This window comes from Cyprinus carpio, chromosome A25 (genome assembly GCF_018340385.1).
Source record: "Cyprinus carpio isolate SPL01 chromosome A25, ASM1834038v1, whole genome shotgun sequence".
Classification (NCBI taxonomy): Eukaryota; Metazoa; Chordata; class Actinopteri; order Cypriniformes; family Cyprinidae; genus Cyprinus; species Cyprinus carpio.
This window is the reverse complement of record NC_056596.1, coordinates 2,429,857-2,452,655: the sequence shown is the minus strand read 5'-3', so window position 1 is coordinate 2,452,655 and position 22,799 is coordinate 2,429,857. Positions and strand designations below refer to the sequence as shown.

The 22,799-nt window shown below is 34.2% G+C and overlaps 2 protein-coding genes across 4 annotated transcripts; both read left to right on the top strand.

The window, feature by feature from the left end:
* The first annotated feature begins 1,190 nt into the window (after positions 1–1,190).
* Positions 1,191–11,703, top strand: LOC109099401 (cAMP-dependent protein kinase type II-beta regulatory subunit-like). The gene is made up of 11 exons (XM_019112917.2): positions 1,191–1,762; positions 2,350–2,385; positions 6,234–6,286; positions 6,406–6,489; positions 7,453–7,559; positions 7,640–7,793; positions 8,790–8,891; positions 9,028–9,102; positions 10,404–10,472; positions 10,590–10,725; positions 10,806–11,703. The coding sequence occupies exons 1-11, from the start codon at positions 1,498–1,500 to the stop codon at positions 10,937–10,939; spliced, it is 1,215 nt and encodes a 404-aa protein (XP_018968462.1). The 5' UTR covers positions 1,191–1,497; the 3' UTR covers positions 10,940–11,703.
* Positions 11,704–13,512: 1,809 nt separating this feature from the next.
* LOC109099396 (HMG box-containing protein 1-like) lies at positions 13,513–22,240 on the top strand. Of its 3 annotated transcripts, none has more exons than XM_042715018.1 (11): positions 13,513–13,645; positions 14,903–15,083; positions 16,135–16,348; positions 16,425–16,548; positions 17,513–17,624; positions 17,951–18,066; positions 18,650–18,806; positions 18,908–19,052; positions 20,082–20,369; positions 20,609–20,750; positions 21,216–22,240. In XM_042715018.1, the coding sequence occupies exons 1-11, from the start codon at positions 13,631–13,633 to the stop codon at positions 21,231–21,233; spliced, it is 1,512 nt and encodes a 503-aa protein (XP_042570952.1). In that variant the 5' UTR covers positions 13,513–13,630; the 3' UTR covers positions 21,234–22,240. The 3 variants fall into 3 exon arrangements, with proteins under 3 accessions (XP_042570952.1, XP_042570951.1, XP_042570953.1); XM_042715017.1 differs by having other exon boundaries at positions 16,114–16,348; XM_042715019.1 differs by lacking the exon at positions 13,513–13,645 and adding an exon at positions 14,484–14,823 and having other exon boundaries at positions 16,114–16,348.
* The last annotated feature ends 559 nt before the right edge of the window (positions 22,241–22,799 follow it).

Sequence of the window (22,799 nt, the reverse complement as noted above, 5' to 3'; positions counted from 1 at the left end):
AATTAATTAATAAATTAGCCAAATAGTGTCAATGTGAAATTATCCTCTTTAAAAATGATCTAAATTCAATATCAGCCTGTCTTTTTCTCTTTGTGGCACCTTGGCTCTTATCTGAGACACACAGTGACCAGCAGATGGCAGTCTAGCTGTGAGCTGTACAGTGGATCATCAAAAATCCAATATATTTTTTAATATATTTCACTGCTGAAGGCAATGTAAAAAAAAAATGCCACGATTTTTGTACTCTGATTATCATTAATGTAATGTATTAATCTCCATGTATGCTTATCAGATTCTTTAATTTCCCAAAAAGTTATTTCACACCTTTATAACAACAATCTAATTATTCCCAGAAGGTCAAACTCTACTCCATTTCTAAAATGTATCCACGCTTAATAATCTCAACATAATCAGCTCATATTTGTCGGGATTAACCAGCAACCCACTTAGTCTAATTCTGCCCGAGGTCTCTGTTTATCCATTAACTTAATTATTTTGGAAAGCGTCACTCTAAACAGGCACAACGCTGAATATATAACACTTTACCTCATACCATCTTCTGCACTTGAATCTGTATTATATGATACAGTTTTATGTACAGTGATGGTAATGGTATTTTGATTCTGGATATATTAGAGGAGACTGGGGCTAGTTGTCACACAGGAAAAGTTTACCTTTTCTGAATAGAATTGCCAAACGTCTTGCTAAACTATGTTCTCTGGGGTTTTTCATTAAAGTCAGGCTGGGGTAGGTTGTCACAGGAGATTCATATTGTATATAGTAATTTTAGTTGATATAATATTTATAAAAATATATTTTAAATTAAATTATTTTAAGTTTCTGATGGACAAAATGATATTTTTGCTACCTTTACCTTTACTTATTTTAGTATTCAACTTTGTTTCTGAAGGTGACTTTAAATAAATCTTGAGAAATATGTAAATGTATATATGTAAAAGAGAAAAAAGTGTGACAACTAGCCCCGGTCTTCCCTACCATAGTCCTGAATGATTTCCATATTCATACAGGCCTGTGCTATTTACATACACTGCAATATGGAGATTTAAAATAATACTATAGTAATACCATGGCACGTGTCATTGCATCTTTCGTGTGAAATCGCAGTGGTTATTTAAGAGCTCGCGTTGCGTTTTAGCTCATCGCGTCGCGTTCGCGTTCCTCCTGCGCAAATCCCGGGTTGCCATGGTTTCCCGCATCACATGCGCGGCTTTCCTGTTTCCAGCAACGCAAAAAAAAAAAAAAAAAAAAAAAAGAAGGATGCCAGCTCTTGAATTCCCTGCCATTTCTACACCCGCAAATTAGAGGACGCGCTCGGACACGAGAGGAAACAGACGCAGATGGTGGAATGGTGAGAAACCCGTCGCGTTCCCTCTGACGCGTTTGCGCATCATTCTTCTCAGCTGACGCGGCGAAACGGGAACGACTGTTTTACGCGCAAGATCGGGCCGAATTTTGCGCACATTTCACCGTCAGGAAATGAGTATAGAAATCCCCGAGGGCTTGACGGAGCTTCTGCAGAGCTTTACCGTGGAGGTCCTCAGGAACCAGCCGGGGGACCTGCTGGAGTTCGCCCTGCAGTACTTCACGCGCCTCAAGGAGAACGAGACCCGCGGCGGCGCGTTCGGCAATGAGCTCAACTCAGCCGCGCGAGCGGGGAAAGCCGTCAACTTCATCGAGGAGGCCATGCAGATCGACTCCGAAAACGGAGAGGAAGAGGATGATGACGATGAAGAATTCGTAGGTAATTCATGCGTGCGTGCGCTCTTCCTCCATTCATTGCGATGCTAGGACGCTGCGTCCATCGCATCAGCTAGATCCCCATTCATACAGACATCCAGGATGCTTTAATGCATCCAAACACTGCTCTTTTGTTCATTGGTAATGCATGACCACACATCTCATTTTTTTGCAGAAGGGAATCAGAACAAAAGATCAGGCTTAATTGGGTTGAAATGATATTTGTGTTATTGCACCTCCCGTTTTTATCACTGAAACGTTCTAATTTGATTGCTTTTTTAATGGACGATCTGGTTTATATTCATAAAAATGATGCTAGGCCCTGTGTGCATTAGGACAAAATATTGGCACGAGGCCTTTTCCTGTATTGTTTTTCGCATGCAAATGCTTTGTGTTTCTATGACCATGTGATGTGTGGCTATCAGAGGGAGTATCAATTAAGAGGCAAACGTTTAGATTTTGGTCAGGCTGTGTGATAACGGATCCATCCAGGCCATTGCTGTGGCATATTGAATTAAATATTTTATAGCCATTAATATTCAGCTTTACTGTAATGCACTATATGAGTAATTTTTCCTTCTTTTCTTTCAGCTCCAGTTATCAACAGATTTGTCCGGAGAGCTTCTGGTAAGTTTGTCCATTTCCAGCAATGCGGTTCAAATGCATATACCAGTCACTTTCAGTAATACGATTATGAACTCCTGATTTAGGTGCATCGGAATTCATTATCGGGTTCCTGAAAAAAAATAAAAAATAAAAAAAATAAAACCACATTTTGTAAATTCAATCCAGTCAAATTAACATGTCAAGTGCATTCATCACATAAATCACATCTGCATAAGAGCTTTCTATGAAGATTTATATGTTTAATAGTAATTCACTGTTTGGTGACCAAAGAGAATTAAAGGAAAAGTTCACCTAAAATATAAAATTGCTGAAAATGTGCTCACCTTCAGGACATCCAAGATGTAGATGAGTTTGTTTCTTCATCAGATTTGTAGAAATGTAGCATTGCATCACTTGCTCAGCAATGGATGTGAATGGGTGCCGTCAGAATGAGAGTCCAAACAGCTGATAAAAACATCACAATAATCCACACCCCTCCAGTCCATCAGTTAATGTCTTGAGAAGTGAAAAGATGCACTTTTGTAAGAAACAAATCCATCATTTTGATGTTTTAACTTCAAACTTTCTTCCAAATGCAAGTCCTCTATCCATAATATTGCTTTCTGCAGTGAAAAATGATCTGAATCTGAATCAGGAGAGAAATCTGCACAGATCAAGCCCTGTTTACAAGCACCAAACAAATATGTGGGTGGATTTTGATGTGAGAGACAACAGATGATGGATTTTTTCCCTGGAGAAAGTGTTATTATGGATTATGGACTCGTATGTTAGCCAGAATCGATGGTTTAAAGTAAAAAAAATTCAGCTTTAATTTGCTTCTCAAGACATTAACTGATGGACTGGAGTGCTGTGGATTACTTGTGGATTATTGTTTTGTTTTTATCAGACTCTCATTCTGACGGCACCCATTCACATCCATTGGCGAGCAAGTGATGCAGTGCTACATTTCTCCAAATCTGATTTGATTAAGAAACAATCTCATTTACATATTGCATGTAATATTGAAGGTAAGTACATTTTCAGTGATTTGTTTGGGGTGAACTATTCCTTTAATTTAGTTTTATTCTTAAAATATTCCAACTTATTGAACACCCAATTCTGGTTGACTTGCATTTGTTGTCGGAGTGCCTTTTTGTCTTGTTAACATATCATTTACTGCTCTCACTGAGGGAACGAGAGAGCTAATGGTTTAATTGGCTAATGGAAGATCAGCTTTGTTTGCAGAACTAAAGTGTTTTAGATGCTGTAAAGTTCAGTCTCTTGTGGATCTCTATAAACCACGAGTGAAGACAGATGGAGGGATTTTAATGTGCTGTGCTGACAGACCGGACTGAAATAGGAAATGAAGGCTGATTATAATGGACAAAAGTAGAAGTTTGGTGGTCAATTATGAAGAGATGAGTTTATAGTGTCAGGAAGAGGAACATATTCAGTCCTTATATTGATGTGATAGATAGATACAGTAGATAAATCGTCTCTACATACATCTGTCAGGCACTTTACTGTAATGGAAAAAAGCTTGTATAAAACTCAAAGTGTTAAACGTAGTTCCCCATCTGGTTTATTTCATGTCAGGTTTGAACTCTGTGACTAAAAACAGCTCAGATCAGACCAGATGTGATCAAGAATCACATAAAGTGTAGACTTGCACTAAAAGTTTGGGGTCAGGTATTTTTTTTTTTTTAAGAAATGAATACTTTAATTCGGAGAGGATGCATTAAATTGATAAAAAAGTGAGAATGAAGACATTTATAATTCTTTTCTGTTTCACATCATTGCTGTTCTTTTGAAATTTCATTCATCAAAACATTTAAATAAACAAATAAATAAATATTACTGTTTTTAACAATTATAATTATCAGAGATGTTTGTTAAGCAGCAAATCATCATATTAGAATGATTTCTGAAGATCATGTGACACTGAAGACTGAAGTAATGATGCTGAAAATTCAGCTGCGCATGACAGGAATACATTACATTTTAAAATATAAAAAAATTAAAAAAATGTTATTTTAAATCAAAATAATATTTCACAATATTACTATTTTTACTGTATTGTTGGACAATCAAATGGAGCCTCGGCGAACATAAGAGTCTTTCAAAGACATTTAAAAAATCTTACCAAACTCAATATTTTGAACGAAGGTGAATGTTGTACAGTATAAAGACACCAAACGCTTGACCTCTATTTCTGTGATTTTCCAGCACATCAGATGAGCTGAACTGTCAAACATTTACTTGAAGTTAAGGACCAAACATTGTGAAATAGGCCCTGGACTGATGTAAACAATCTAAAGCTGTGAGCTAGACCAGTCTAGACAGTTCCTGGCCCTGAAACTTCAGGTCTCGCTCGTCTGCGAGTGGAGTATGGATCTCGACGGTGGGGTTCCTGGTCTTGTCATCTCTGCGCTGGTATTTATAGCAGGACTAGTGGGGGTGTGTGGGAGAGGAGAGGAGAGGAGAGCAGCCGATCCTGTATGTGAAACACAGGCAGAGAGCAGTGCTGCAAGCAGCTGGAACAGATTTCCTGCAGACTTTTCTCAATTAGTTCATCTAAAAATTAAACTTTACTCATTCACTCACCCTTGTGACGTTCTTTCTTCTGTGAAACATAAAAGATGTTGTTTACAGAACATCTGAGCTTCTGTTTTCCATACAATGAAAGAAAAAAAAGCATTGTAAAGTAATAAAAGTAGCTTGTGGACTGTATGAGTGCTTTTTTATATTTTTATATTTATAATTATTTTTATTTTAATTTTAGTTTATTAAAATTAATTTTTAATTTTACTTATGGTATGTTTATTTAGATTTATTTTTATTTCAGTTTTAGTTTCTTAAAAGTACTTTGTCATTTTATTATTTAGTTTCAATTTATTTTTTATGTCAACTTTAGTTTTCATTTTAAGTAATTTTGTTTTGTGCTTTTGATATTTTATTATTATTATTTTTTTTAAATATTACTATTTAGGTTTAATTTATTTTTATTTCAGTTTTCCTTTTCCTTTTTAGTCATTTTATGTTCTTTTTTCATTTTATTACTTTACTTTAAATATAACTTAATTTATTTTATATTAATTTATTTTTTATTTCATTTTTATTAATTTTGTTTTGTGCTTTTGATTTTTTTTTAATATTACTATTTAGATTTAATTTATTTTTATTTCAGTTTCCTTTTTAGTAATTTTATGTTCTTTTGTCATTTTATTATTTTATTTAAAATATTTGGGTTTATTTTATGCCATTTTTATTTTTAGTAATTTTGCTTTGTGCTTTTATTTCTATTTAGGTTCAATTTATTTATTTCAGTTGTAGTTGTCATATTTAGAAATTTTATGTGCTTTGGTCATTGTTGTTTTTTTTTTATTTTTTTTTTATTTATTTTTTTTTTACATTAATGTTTAGGTTATTTTATTCTTATTTATAATTATTTTTTAGTTTCAGTTAGCTGCCAAAGCAGTGTTTCTAATTTTAGATTTGTTTGGATTAGATTTGTGTGAGAAACAAATTTAAACTATTATTCACTGAAAAACCGTCTTTTGTGGCTCTTGAAGACAACTGTAAACTGTCTTCAAGTTTATAAAAGAGCAGCTTGGACAATCTGCTAAACAGCTCCTTTTGTGTTTCACTAAAAGAGTCATTACTACAGTTCTGTAATTGTCATGATTTAACCATTTAAACACTCCAATAATCCAGTGTTTGAATGTAGACATTAAGTGTTTTTATTATAACAGGTTGCACAAAGCTCTGTATTTTAATTGCGCAGTAATGCGTTGTCTAGACTGGTCGGTTTTATTTGTTTTCGACTCTAATCCTGAATCCGATTTCCTAACTCATTGGTCTTTGGACAGTTTGTGCGGAGGCGTACAACCCTGATGAGGATGAAGAGGAGAGAGAACCCAGGGTGAGTGGCCTCTCCAAACCTGCTACTGAAATGCTCCGGCGACAGAGAGTTCCTCCTCTTTTATGCATTTCTGTGGCATCTGCTGCCCAGTATCCCATCATGCTTTGCTGTGCCCTCAGGTCACTTACCCCAAAACAGACGAGCAGAGACAGAGACTACAGGAAGCCTGCAAAGACATCCTACTGTTCAAAAACCTGGACCAGGTAAGATTATCAACTGTTTACGAGAGAATAAAATGCAAGGTTTGGCTATTTTTATTTTTTATTTTTAAACAACTAACATTAACATGGATGTTTGTTTAGTATATTTGTAAAAAGTTGTCTCATTATCTTATGTAAAAAAAATGATAAAAAGTCATTATCTACTCACCTTGATGTTCCAAACCAGTGCTATTTTAGTATTATTTACATACTTTTATAGTTTTTATTAAGATTTTTAGATTAGCTTTTATTTTTATATTTCAGGTTGCATTTTCATTTTAATCCATAATTTAAATTTTAGTTTAATTTTTATCAATTTTCTTATGTGCTTTTGTAATTTTTTTTTTATTATATTACTATTAAGTTCGTTGTCAGTTTTATTTGTTTTTATTTTTAGTAGCTTCGTTATGTGTTTTTTTTATTTTCATTCGTTTTTTCCTTTCTTTCTTTTAATGTTACGTTTTAGGTTTATTTTAATGTCAGTGTTATAACAGTTTTAGGTTAGATTTACTTATTTAAGTTAGCAGCCAAGGCAGCATTTTGATTTTGTCATTTTTCATAATATTTATATTTTATTTCAAATAAAAAAATTTTCAACAATATACAACATTATAATAATATAAAATACTATAATATTTTTTTAAAAAATTTTTTTTAATAAATTTTTTGTTGTTATTGTGATTGTGTTTTTCACATATTTTACTTTATTTTAATATAACTGTTTATTAAATTAATTCGTTTTATTTTAATAATTTTTTCGGTTAATGCATTTTATTTCAAGTAATATTTCTATGGTTTTAGATTTAGCTAACTATAATAACACTGGGAACAAACCCTGAAATCTGTTAAATATCTCCTCTTTTATATTTGACAGAAGAAACAAAAATGACAAAACCATCCATTTTAGCTGAACTCTCCCTGTAACACACACAAAAAAGGCTCATATTTTGCTCTCCAAACCAACAGGAGCAGATGTCTCAGGTCTTGGATGCCATGTTTGAGAAGGTAGTGGTGACCGGAGAGCACATCATCGATCAAGACGACGACGGAGACAACTTCTACGTCATTGAGAGGTATAAATGTTCATCTTTGGATCGTGCTGCTGGGGTTTGAACCTTTCAGATGGCGAGATCTCATTGTGTTTTTGGTGCAGGGGAACGTTTGACATCATGTTGAAAGCGGACGGCACCACGCGGACCGTCGGCTCTTATGACAACCGTGGGAGTTTTGGAGAGCTGGCCCTCATGTACAACACGCCGAGGGCCGCCACCATCATCGCTACCTCATCTGGAGCCCTGTGGTGCCTCGTGAGTCATGCTCCAGGGTTATTATTCATGGAAGCCCTTATCTGCCACTGAATTATAAAAGAAAAAAGGTCATCGTGACATTTTATCTTACAATTTAGACTTTTGGTGAAAAAAGAAAACAAGTTAGAATTGCGAGATATAAAATCTTACAATTCTAATTTTATATAAAAAAAATCTTATTAAAAAAAAAATTTTTTTGTGAGATATAAACTCAGAATTGTGTGGAGAAAAAAAAGTAAGAATTGTGAGATAAGTTGCAATTTCTTTTTTTTTTCTTTTTTTTTTATCCTGCGGTGGAAACAAGCATCCATAAAAAAAAAGGGAAAAAAAAACACAATTGTGCAATATAAAAGTCATAATTACATTTATTTATTTATTTATTTATTTATTTATTTAGTGGCAGAAATTAACTTCCATATTAAAAAAAAAAAAAAATTAATTCAGTGAAATAAAATAAACATTAACTAAAAACAAAACAGAATATATTTTTTAAAAATGGATTTTATTTAAGCTATTTGCCAAGACAACATTTCTCATTTTTGTTAAATTTGAAGTACTAAAATAACTAAAACTAACATTTGAAAGCAATAAAAAGGGTATAAAAGAAATACAAAAACACAACAACAACTTTAACTAAAATTAAAATGAAAACATAAAAAATTAAATCTAATTCAATAATACAGTATATTAATGATACTTAAATAACACTGTAATTTACTCACCCATAACAATACAAAGTCGTACGACTCTTTCTTCAGTGGGGGAAAAAAACAACAACAACAACCTGGTATTTAAGTTTACAGTAAATCAGATATATTGCTTCTTTCTCTAAGTGCATTTCATGTATTATTTGTGTTAGAGCGCCCTCTGCTGTTCACAGAAAGTACTGAAATTACAGGATTATAAAGACTTGAGCTTTCTTTCTATGCCTTTCTTTGTTTTCCTGGAATGTAAAATATTACCTCGTTTTTTCTTTGTTTAAATGTCTGTCTCTAGGATCGGTTGACATTCAGAAGGATCATCGTAAGGAACAACGCGAAGAAAAGAAAAATGTACGAGGCTTTCATCGGGACTCTTCCACTGCTCACGTCACTGGAGGTTTGAACACACACACTTCTGGATTCATCCCTGCAACTTGTACCAAAATATTATCTGCTAACTCTATTTCGTTGTTTTGCGATAAGTCATTTGAGTTTCCGTTGACTCTATAAATAATTGCGTCTCTTGTTTTCAGGTTTCAGAGAGAATGAAGGTTGTTGATGTGTTGTCGACCAAAGTGTACAACAGTGGGGAACAGATCATTGCTCAGGTTACCCATTCTACCAATACTACTAAGAAATTAAAACAATTACCAACAGTCACCAAAAACATGAAAAAACCTCGACATTTTAGACAACTTTAGTAATTCAGACATTTCTTTTACCATTTCATTTCTGTATTTATGCTCAGCACTAATATATTTCATCAGATTAAGCACGACTTGTGAGTACAAACTGAATGAATTTTTTTTACAGTTGTTTTTCATCACAAACAACTGATAAAGTAATTTGAATTAATGGTTCATCTAATTTAAGTAATTTATAATATATAATACTTACAAAATTATTAAACAAAACAAAAATAAATACTATAAAATTTATTAATAAAATCCAAAAAAAAAATTACATAATATATTAAATAAAAATTTAAATAATGTAATTATTTCTTAATTATATATATTATATATATATATATATATATGTGTTTTTTATTTTTTGGAGGGAAAAAGAAAATTATTTCTTAATGATATATATTTGTGTATATTTATATAAACATATTAATTAATTAATTTGACAGCCCTTATTCATATTTATATACTATATGATTACATGTATTATATTACATGTGTTTCTTAAATATATACGTGTGTGTATTTATATATACAAATAAATATACACAGCACATACATATATACATAGTCTAAACACAAACTTTTCTTTTGGATGTGGTTAATCACGATTAATCAATTTGACAGCCCTAAATATAATATAATATAATATAATATAATATAATATAATATAATATAATATAATATAATAATATAATATAATATAATATAATATAATATAATATAATATAATATAATATATGATTACTTTTTTTATAAGAAATTAATACTGTTATTCAGCAAGGGTTAATTATTAAAATTCAAAAATACAAATGATTGCAATTAAATACATTTATAATGTTACAAAGCAATTTCTATTTCTTTCACATAAGTGCTGTTTTCTGTGTTATTTCTATTTATTTAAGAATATATAGCTATATATATCACAAAAATGTGATCAGTTTTCAACAATGATAATAATCAGAAATGTTTCCTGAGCAGCATATTAGAATGATTTCTGAAGATCATGTGACACTGAAGACTGCAGTAATGATGCTGAAAATTCAGTGCCGCATCAAAAAAATAAAATACATTTTACAATTAATTCAAATAGATAACAGATATTTTAAATTGTAATAATATTTCACAATATTAATGCTTTTATTGTATTTTTGATCAAATAAATGCAGCCTCAGTGAGCAGAAGAGACTTCTTTCAAAAATATTACAAAACCTTGTTTTCAGGGTGATCTGGCAGAGTCTTTCTACATCGTAGAGTCAGGACACGTTAGGATCACTATGAAGAGGAGCAAGGTGAGTCAAACGATCGAAGAAAAAGCACAATTCAGTTCATCATGCATCTTAATAAACCAAGAAATCCTTCAGCTTTAAAAGATCCACCTGCATTTATATGACATCGTGTTTTTTTAGTCAAAAAACGATACTGAAGACGAGGAGGTGGAGATCGCCACGTGCTCAAGAGGCCAGTATTTTGGAGAGCTGGCACTCGTCACTAACAAGCCACGGGCGGCTTCTGCATACGCCATGGACAACGTCAAATGCTTAGGTAATGCATTATAGATGATATCACATAATGCATCGCAGCTGCACGCCGGGTCATGTGATCGTTTACCTTGTGTTTCACAGTCATGGACGTGCAGGCGTTTGAGAGGTTATTAGGCCCCTGCATGGACATCATGAAACGAAACATAGCCAATTACGAGGAGCAGCTGATCATGCTCTTCGGGAGTCACATCGCAATACAGGAGCCGAATGCATGAAATCAGTTAATCAATAAACGTCGCAAACTTCAAATGCAACATGAAACGATGAGAAAATGGTAAGTATAGAGGCCCGTCATCATGGTCAAGAAACACTAACATAGGTCATAAACTTGAAGTTATTGTTTTGCATTCACAGATGTGAAACTCTGGTGTGTGTTTTAGATGTGAAAAGCCAGATGTGAGCATTTTCCTCCAGGGTACTCGAGGTTTATGGGAGTTTCCTCATAGTTATTTGGTTTGGGGATTTGATATCGAAACCGTTCTGGTTTTTTATCTTGGTTTGTGTTTCTTTCACATGCTGCATCTTTTACAGTGACGTCCACACAAAGACTGCATTATCATGCCATATACAGCACAGTGATATGTTCATTTATTCTTCTGAAGCTATGTTTCTGGATTTTAAAATCTGCTGTTGAGCATTTGTTACTGTTTTCAGTGTTATGTGAGTCATATTTACTGTAAGAACATTTCGACTAAATATGAATTCAGCACCTGAGCTTCACGAATCACGTCTGGATGACACCTGTTATAAAAAACGTGAAGGGTCACATATAACGAATTATGGACAACATGCCAGAGTTTAAAGTCAACATGTAAACTCAACATATACTTAGAGCACATTGATTTAAGAAATAAAGTTTTTAAATAAATTAGCAATGCCTCTAAACCAACATTTGTTTTTATAAATTTATTCTGGTATGAAACCCCCATTTTTTTTTACTGTCCAATCAATTCTGATAAATAAAATCAGGTCCCATCCATTTTTTCCCCCGTGTTGAATATCCTTTTTAACTCATTAATACTTCATATTGCAAACTGTGTTTCACGTTGACTTAAATACTCAAGTTTCATTACACTTCCATGAGTTAATAAACTTTCAAACTGCTTGGGAATATGATATGAGAAAAGGGGATGGAGATGCAAAGGCTTGATTACATATAAAAATGAAAATGCAGTTTGAATATTATTGCACTTTGATGCCAGTGTAATAAAAATACATAATTTGATGAATAGTTCACCCAAAAATGAAAATGTACTCACTCTCAGGACATCCAATATGTGGATGAGTTTGCTTCTTCATCAGATTTGGAGAAATGTAGCATTGCATCACTTGTTCACCAATGGAAGTGAATGGGTGCCGTCAGAATGAGAGTCCAAACAGCTGATAATTTCTGATAATAACAGCTGATGTGCATTATTGTGATGTTTTTATCAGCTGTTTGGACTCTCATTCTGACGGCACCCATTCACATCCATTGCTGAGCAAGTGATGCAATGCTACATTTCTCCAAATCTGATGAAGAAACAAACTCATCTACATCTTGTATGGTCTAAGAATGAGGACATTTTCAACAAATTTTAATTTCTTGGTGAACTTGAGGATCCACAGCTCTACATTTTTTTTTTTTTTTTAATTCCTAAATCAATTTTAGAGAAGCTCCTCAATGCCACATATGAATAGTAAATATAGGCATTGTGTATCTTTACTTTCAAAATGGTGTAGCACATTTTCATGATTTGTTCACGTCTTCATTTTTGAAAGTATTTCACAATGAATCGAGATGTTTTCGACATGCACAAGTTGTACGTTCACATTGACTTTCTAGATGCTCAAAAAGTAACCGAGGACGTTTGCTTTCTCTGAAGAAGTCTGAATGATTCCTCTCTTTTCCTGCGTGTAATTTTGTGTTTACGTTTATTTTGTTTCTGGTAGCTTCTGGCTTCTTCAAAACACTTGCTTTATTCTTCATTCCTGCAGTATTTGGACACTATCTCTTGATATATGAGAAGTCCCTCCTTGTTAATTGGATCTTTTGCTTCACAGCAAGTCATATGCACTAGTGTGCATTTCTTCCTAAAGCATTACTGAAGATTCATTACTGTCTACCTCTAATATGAACCCTCTTCAGATGTAGATTCCCACAGGTTTGTCTCTTGGTAAACTAACCTGTAGTGAATCCCTAAACCATATCTGTGTGTCAGTGTAACTTTACACCATATCTACCCTGTTCACGGGGGGGAAATGACTTTCAATTGCCGATCAGTGCTCATTTCTGTGTGAATTTCTGCCACCTAAAAGTCGCTAATGCTTTTTATGTCCTGAAAAATGGATTAAAGGTCTACAGTCTCTTGGTGCAAGAGAGCCTAGTATTATACTGTCAGTTATATTTGACTTTCCATTCAAATAAAGAACAATTTTGTATTTAAATCATGTTGTGATTATTATTAAGTCCTATACTACAAATTATTTATTTTCACTTTTGCATAATATGCCTGTTTGTGACCTCACTGGGTAACATTTTAATAGAAATGCCATCAAAAATTAAACTTCCTCAGATGTGATCAGATCAGCTATTTCCCTTTTAATGAACTGTAATATTATCCAAATGCAAGGACAAATGTTTGTTTACCTCGACAATACATACCTCAAATCCACTCTTTAACAAAGAGGGAGGGACTTAAAAAAAACAAACATCTAAACCAATGAGATTCACGGGTTATGTAACGGGCAGGCGGAACTGGCCAATCACAAACACAATAACAAACTATCCATGTCTAACCCACTGTGCGAGCAACTAGCCAATCACGCTTCGAGCTCACCAAACTGACGTGCGTTTCCACCAATGGGAGGCCAGATCTAAAAGTAATCAGTCCTGCCTCCGCGGAGAACGCCAGAGATACTCGGTAATGGCGACAGGTTTGGTAAGTAAAAAAAAGTTGTTGAGATAATAACACGAAACAAAACGGTAACGTCAATGAACTTTAATTCGCGTGGCTATTTTAGACGGCGACGTTTGACGCCGCGGGGAGCAAACCGACTGTCATTCATTGTTTCGATCGCAAATGACAACTTTTCACTCGAAGGGGTTTTTTTTTTCTTCTCTGTGACGTTTGTTGTTTTGCTTGTGGTTTGGTAATTCTCTACCTCACCATAGCGACAATTATTAAAAACAACCCGTCGTGATTTTTTTCCATTTAAACCCAGAAGAAAACAGGGTCTCCATTCATTACAGTGGACTTGATGTACCGTGTCCCAACTTGTTGACATTCTTTTGTTTACAGCTCGCACTGTTGACATTTGAGTTCACTTTCAAGCATTTATCTTCATTATCTTACATCGATTACACGTCTGATGTCGAGCTGGATGATCTGTATAAGATGTGATTGATTAAATGATGCAGTTGTTAATTAGCTTTTGACGATTTTTTCCCTAAACAAAGACCTTAGTATTGTTTCGACAGCCGTATTGAAGTTATTGTTCTCGCGTTCAGCTATAACAACGACAATATTCGTGTTTAAATTTCAGTTATAAGCCAAAACGTCTACGCGCTTCCGTCTGTTTTGTTTTCGTTAATTCGCGAGCGCAGAAAAAATCGTGTTTTCTTCCTGTGCGGAAAAACTGAAACCGTCGAGCGAGCGAAATGGCCACAAATTAAAGGTTTCCACTCGTAAACACGGGCTTATCTTCGATCGGATCGAACGGGGGGACTTCCATCTGCGATTGTCAAAAGTTATGGTGATTTTTATAGCGCAATCTATCGCTGTTATTGATCCCCTGTTGTTACGCAGTTATGAATGAATGAGCCGCGCTGCGCATGCGCGAAGTACCAGAAAGTTTATAAACAAGGCTTGCGTGCAATGCGGGGCACGTGACCGCGCTTCACCAAAACACGGGCGAACGCGTTATTCTACACGACGAAATTAGTTTTAAGGATCCAAGCTTTTAATCTCTCTGATTTCATTAAGGAAGCGAATGCTACAAGTGCTGAACGTGATTGAACTGTGGCCAGGAACATATTGCGCAATACCCAACAGAGCAGTTGTTGTTCCTGTGTTTACTTCTGTTGTCATTCATTCATTCATTCATTCACTCAAAACAAGTAAAAATGTGCAAGTAAGCTGGTTTGGAAATTACCTAACTATTTTGCTTTCACTTTAACGCTTCGCTTGTGTTCACAGCCTGCACAGCTGACATGTTATAATATGGTGTGGGAAGTGAAAACTCAGTCGGTCCCTCAGAGAGTCCAGGAAATCCAGACACAGAGCTCAGGTATGGACGAGGCCTTCAATCTGCTTAAATGCAATGAGCGCCTGCCCTCCTCACCTGGCTGCCCTTCTATTGAGAGTCACATGGAGTATGGTAATTAGGTTTAACACTCATATAGTACAGACCAAAAGTTTGGAAACATTACTATTTTTAATGTTTTTGAAAGAAGTTTCTTCTGCTCATCAAGCCTGCATTTAAATACAGAAAAAATAAAATACAAAAATACAGAAAAAACAGTAATATTGTGAAATATTATTACAACTTAAAATAATAGTTTTCTATTTGAATATAATTAAAAAAAAAAAAAAATTATTCCTGTGATGCAAAGCTGAATTTTCAGCATCATTACTCCAGCCTTCAGTGTCACATGTAACATCCAGTCTATCACATGATCATTTAGAAATCATTCTAATATTCTGATTTATTATGAGTGTTGGAAACAGTTCTGCTGTCTAATATATTTGATGAATAAAAGGTTAAAAAGAACTGCATTTATTCAAAATAAAAAAAAATTCTAATAATATATATTCTAATAATATATTTCTCTTTACTATCACTTTTTATCAATTTAACACATCCTTGCTGAATAAAAGTATTGATTTTATTTTAAAAAAAAGAAAGAAAAACAAAAAAATTACTGACCCCAAACCACTAACCAATATTGTAAATACAAAATACAAAAAATTTAAAAACAACTTTTTTTTTTTTTTTTTAATTCATTTATAAACTTTTTTATTCATCAAAGTATCCTAAAAAAGTATCACATGTTCTGAAAAAATATTAAGCAGCAGAACTGTTTCCAACTTTGATAATGAATCATCATATTAGAATGATTTCTAAAGGATCATGTGATAATGATCCTAAAAATTCAGCTTTGCATCACAGAAATAAATGATCATTTAAAGTATAATAAATTTAAAAACAATCATTTTAAATTGTAATAATATATCACAATATTAACATTTTTTTCTGTATTTTTGATCAAATAAATGCAGGCTTGATGAGCAGAAGAAACTTCTTTCAAAAACATAAAAAATAGTAATGTTTCCAAACTTTTGGTCTGTACTGTATTTTCTTCTGAAAACGTAAAAATCTCATTTCTGATTCCAAACGCTGTTTGCAGTGACAGTTTACGTCTCTGCAGATGACCTGCCTGAGCTGCAAGAGGTGCAGGATGACCAGTTGACCCCGGGCGTGTTCCAGGTGGCCCCGGGCGTGTCGCATCACGAGGAGGGGCCCGTCGAGGGCCGGAGCTCCAGGCCTGAGGGCAGCGTTTCACACACAAACTGGCTGACCGAGCTGGCCAACATCGCCACCAGCCCTCAAAGCCCCCTGCTCCAGAACGCTCCACACAACCGGTCAGGAGATCCTGCCATTTGCACACGAATGTCAATTGCTCAGCACAGTTGTACTGATGAAGCATTATCGTTGCAGGTCTTCTCCTGTCCACATCTTCTCCAGCAGTAGCAGTTTACATTCCTACGCTAGACCCCCTCTGTCTTCCAGCAGCGCTCCCAGTCCCGCCCGCAGCCACATGAGGGAACGCCGTCGCACCAGGGTACCACCACAGGCCTTCACAGATGCAAACACTTAGAATGGGATTTCATGAATGGCTTAAGAGTTTTTGATAATGTTATGTGCTGTTATCAAGGTCCAGAATAAACTTTTTGTCACACTTGCCAATGGTTAGTAAACTGAGAAAAAAAAAAAAAAAAAAAAAAACAAAAATATATTTAATTAACATTCATGTTATTTTTTTTAAAGTTTCAGTTTTCATCAGTGTTTTTTTAGTATTATTCATGTTATTTTTATTTATATTTTTAATTAACTTTAATTTTTATATTTTAAGTTTTCTGTTAAATTAAATTTGTAGTATTTTTGTTATGTGCTTTTGTCATTTCTATTAGGTTTTATTTTAATATTACTGTTTAACTTTATTTTTATTTTAGTTTAAGTTCATTTTTACTTTTTATTTCCAGTTAGTAATAACATAAACTTATTTCAGTTGACAAAAGCAAAATTCAATCTAATATTTATATTTCATTTATTTCAGCTTAATTTCAATAAACAAAAATGTTATGAATAGTTTTAGTTGTCCTTAATTGTAATAACCCTGGTTTTCATTTTAATTTTGCTTTGCTTTTATAGTTTTTATAATTAAAAAAAAATCAGTTTAGCCTTATTTTTATTTCAGTTTTAGTAATTTTAGAACTTCAGCTTATTTCAGTTCATTTTTTTTTCATCAAATATATATTTTGTTTAATTTCAGCTTTATTGTAATTAATTAAAATAGTTTTATTTAGGTAACAACACTGTTTACAAGTTAATCCCCGTGTAAAACTATCTATACGTCTCCGTCATTCTTACAGTTCGACTGAAAGCATGTATTATGTTCCTAATAACGTTAGCAGCCACATGGCTCGGTAATTTTATTTACTGTTAATTTTGGACCTTGGCTGAGAGATAAAGAGTAAATAGCATATAGTACAAACTTTTGAGGCTGTTTAATGTGTGTTTTGCAGGCAAGCAGTGAGTCCGAGTCGGGCATCTTCTGCATGTCGTCTCTGTCCGATGATGATGACCTGGGATGGTCCCATTCCTGGCCCTCCACTGCCTGGCACTGCTTCCTGAAAGGTAAAGACACACAGATAAAGTGTTCCCGAAAGCTTGGGAACAAAACAGCAGCTGATATTGTGATGGCAGATGGTTTGAAGAAATGTGGTGAACAGCACCTTCTGCTGTTACAAATGCAGAGCAGCAAACGGGGAAAACAGGCGTGTCTCCGGGTCACAGGAGGGCCAACGAGATTCTAGTCCTCACACTCTCTGCCTGGAACATGTTTGTCTTTATGTAACAGCATTGAAGTTTTAATTTTAACAAAGGTGTTTAGTTGAACTTTTCTCTCTTTTGATACATGGAGATCTCTTTCCAAACACTTGTCTCTTGTCTCTTCCCTCCAGGAACACGTCTGCGCTTCCACAAAGGTCCGAACGTGGAGTGGCAGGATGCCGAGGACGTGATGGAGTCGGATGAAGATTCAGATGACGAGGGGGGAACACAGTCCAACCCAATGAAGGTAAAGATGACATTCTTTCGCCTTTTAAAGGAATAGTTAACTCAAAAAAATGTATTTACTGAAAATGTTCTCACCCTCAGATCATCCAAGATGTAGATGAGTTTGTTTCTTCATCAGATTTGGAAAAATGTAGCATTGCATCACTTGCTCACCAATGGATGTGAATGGGTGCCGTCAGAATGAGAGTCCAAACAGCTGATAAAAACATCACAGTAATCCACAAGTAATCCACCTGATTCAGTCAAGATGATTTTTCACGGGAGAAAGCAATATTATGGATAGGGGACTTTAAACAGAAGCAAAGGTTTGAAGTAAGAGTGGTGTGGATTAATTGTGGATTAATGTGATGTTTTTATCAGCTGTTTGGACTCTCATTCTGACGGCACCCATTCACATCCATTGGTGAGCAAGTGATGCAATGCTACATTTCTTTAAATCTGATGAAGAAACAAACTCATCTACGTATTGGATGGCATGAACATTTTTATTTTTGGGTGAACTATTGCTTTAATGAATTCATCCAGTACTGAAATGCATTGAAAAATCTTATTGCCAAAGTAATTTAAGTGTCTTTGTCTCGCAGAATTATGGCTCTGATGGGCTAAAGCTGGTGGTCTTTGAGGAGAGTGTGTCTTTCGGCCAGTCTGTCCTGAAATTAACCTTTGACCCTGGTTCCTCTGAAGCAGGGCTTCTGACCGCTGAGTGCAGTTTGGACCATCCGTTTTTTGTGAAAAATAAAGGTAAATGCAGAAGTCTGTTTCTATGCAGTAACATTAGAAGATACATGTGATTTCAGATTATTAATCTAATCTCTGTGTGTGTGTGTGTGTGTGTGTGTTAGGGTGGTCTTCTTTCTATCCGAGCCTTACTGTTGTACAGCATGGCATTCCCTGTTATGACATGCAGGTTGGAGACTTGTGTCTGCCGCCAGGACACTGCGACGCCATCAACTGTGACGACTCTGTCGTTTTTGACACTTTTAAGAGGTACCAGTGTTGTTAGTGTTAACTTCAACTAACACTATTAAAAAAACTGTTCTTGTTGATTAAAATGAATCTAAAATAGAATACAATAAAAAAACAGAAAAACAAAAAACATTTTCTTGGTAACTAACTGAAAAAAAATAAAAATAAACTGAAGTACTAAAATTGCTAAAACTAAAATTGTAAGACAAATAAATTAAAGCTAAAAAGAAATATATATATAAAAGCAAGCTAATAAATAATCACAAAATTACTAATAAAAATCACAATAGTAGATAAAATGACTAAATTTTAAATATAGTAAAATTGATTTCAGAATGTCAAAAATAATATATTAATAATAATAAAATAACACTGAGAGGTAAAAACAAACAAGTATTTGGTCAATCTCATGAAAAAAAAAAAAAAACATGTCCAGGTCAAATTTAACTCCAAAATTAAATTAAATATACGCCTATATTTTTCTGATGTTTTTTTTTTTTTGTTTAATTATTATGACAGTATATTTATATTAAAATTAATGGATTGTAATTTTTACATAATATGATAAAAATACTAAAATAAAATAATTGTAAAAATTGTAAGATAAATGTGTAAATGCTTCATATAATTTATAATTTTTCACATTAATGAGGAGATTATGGTAATGAGAAAATGCGTGGTTAATTGTCAATATAATTTATTTAAGCAAAATATTTTATTTGTTTTTTTAAATATTATATATTAATGCTTCATAACCCTGGTGCTGGAGAATCCCCAACACTGCACATTTTAGATGTGTCCCTAATCAAACACACTTGATTCAGCTCATCAGACTCCAAAACAAGGATTGGAAACCACTGTGATATATGAACAAATTTATAATAACAGTCTCTTATTTAATTTTAGTTTTAGTTTAGTTTTTATAGATGAATCCTATTATTATTTTAATTTATTAATGAAAATATATAGAGATATAATCAGAGATAAGAACTGAATTGGCTCCAGCTTAATGTGTTTAACATGTTGACTGTTTTCTCATCCCACACGCAGTTATGACTTCACCCCTCTCGACTCTTCCGCCGTGTACGTTCTGAGCAGTATGGCACGCCAGCGCCGGGCGTCCCAGTCCAGCGGGGGCGCTGTGAGTCCCGACTGCGAAAAAATGGACGTCCTCGGCTCCTCCCACCACTCCCCCAGCAGCAAATCACAGCGCAGCCACGCCTCAGGAAGCTCTGGAGCCACACCCACGAAGTGCAAGCGGCCAATGAACGCCTTCATGCTTTTTGCTAAGAAGTACAGGGTTGAGTACACACAGATGTATCCCGGCAAAGACAACAGGTGTGTGGATGTGCCGCAAGCAGACCGACAAATGTTTGCATTAGCTATGTCACAAAACCTAGAATATAAAATAAAAGTCTTAAGTTCAAGTACAAGAATGACTAAACTAATCTAAATAGAAATATTTAAAAACTATTAATGACAAAAGTACATACATTTATACATACTTCAGAAGAGAAATCTGTCCGGTTGCATGGGTCTTTCTCTTAAAATGAGGCTTCCGTGTCTAATTTACTCAGAGCCATCAGCGTGATTCTGGGCGATAAATGGAAGAAGATGAAGAATGAGGAGAGGAGGATGTACACCATGGAGGCCAAAGCTCTGGCCGAGGAGCAGAAACGTCTCAACCCTGACTGCTGGAAGCGCAAGAGAACAAACTCGGTTAGCGGTTTTGAATTAACATGATTAGTGTTGTTAATATTCTAAATCGTTTTTTTTTTTATTTAATTGTTATGGAAGCTTGTTTCTGCCACGGAATAACAAAATAAAAAAGGTTAATGTGACTTTTTAATCTCACAACTCTGTCTTTTTTTCAGCAATTTTGGCTTTTTTTCTCGTGAGTTTGCATCCTTTTTTCTCAGAATTCTGAATTCTCTTAAGTTTGAATTTTCTTCCTCATAATTCCGTTTTTTTTATTCCAAAATTCTAAAAATAAATCAATACCAATTTTTTTTTTTTTTAAAAAAAAATTCCAAATTTCTAGAAATAAATCCATATTAAGAGATATAAACTCAAGTTCGAAAAGTCAAAATTGTGAAAATAAGCTTCCTTAAACTGGAATGACCTTAACTGTGTCGAAAGAGCTGTTGTTATTGTCATTGGCTCATTTTCCTCTCCTTTTGCTAGGGCTCTCAGCAAAACTAGTCTGAGGATTGTCACAGAAGAAAATGAACTGGACAGCAGGAGACGGACACCGACACACATTCTCTCTAAAGAATGATAAACTGCAACTGTGATGCTACACGCACTTGCTTTAGGAAAAAAGAAAAAAAAAAACAAGAAAAAAAATTACAACAAAACATCTTCACGAGAAGAATTGTGAACGAAAAATCACATTTAAAAAATATACGAACGAAAGGCAAATCGTAATATAATTATATGCAATATAAAATGTAATCTAGTCTTCTAACAGTGCTTATGTATTTTTCTTATCCTTTTGAAAACGATGAAAATGCCTTACTCTTCCAAAGCAAGACATCGCTCAGTTCTTCTATCAGGTAATTTTGTATTTCTAGGCTTGAAAGGTGCAACCCTGTGGTGCTATTTTACTGAGGCTGGAGGAGTGATAAATACAACAAATGTCTATTTTTAAATGTAAAAAGGTGAAATTTAGATGTTAGCTCATTTTTTCAGCTGTTCATATTAATTGTATCTGTATCTTGCACAGACTCAAGTGTATTACAAATAGACGAATGATGTTAAACTGCATATTCGTCGATGTGCTGGAAAGGGTTAAATTTCATATTACATTAGTCCAGTCTAGGCCATATTCAGTGTGTGATAGTCTATCCATACGGCCATATTGTACATGGATAGAGTCCCACACACAAGCACACGAGTACAACAGGGCCATGCCTTCACTGTAAGTGTTCTTGTTTTTGCACTTTATATTCATATATATATATATACAACCTTATACAACCAATAAATGTATACAAGCTGAAATGTGTAAAAAATAAATATATCTTGATATCCTTTGACACAATCATGGCCAAACTGAGCAACTGAGTGTTGTGCTTTGTGTGTGTGCCATTGGATTGCATTACAAATAAGTTTTGTTAATATTGTACAGGTCCACGTTCCCATCCATTTCTTGCACAAACTATTCTTGTATCATATTATGAATAAAGTTTTAAACGCGCTACCCTAAACATTTGCACCCTTCCTTTGTTTCCCCGACCACTGAGTCTTCATATATGGCATTTTACTTCATTAAAATTATTATCAGATGTAATTTATTAGGTGAGAGTGTATAAGCGGTTTATACATATAACCACCAGGCGGCGCTCAAACACATTACATGCCAAATATTGAAAATTATACTTATCTGGAGTCCTTCAGCTTTGTGATTCTTAAATATGATAATTATTGAGGTTAAACTTTAATAAATGTGGCAGCATAACCGAAATGTGGATTTTGACTGCTTGGAGATGAAAAGAATACAGAGGGTCAAATGATGACACTTTAATCAACACCCATTTATAATAAATAGGCTACTATGGAAAATGAACACACATTAGAGATTAGTCCTTGTGTTTTTCAAAGACTGCTCTGCTCCTGAACAATTCAAACCTTTCAAAGTCGGAAAACACTAAAATGCCGTCATGAAATATAAATGATCCACGCCTTTAGTGCACCCTTCTACTTTCAGAAAAATTCAAAAATACATTTTCCAGCAGATTAAAAGGATATATTTGGAAGAACACTGAA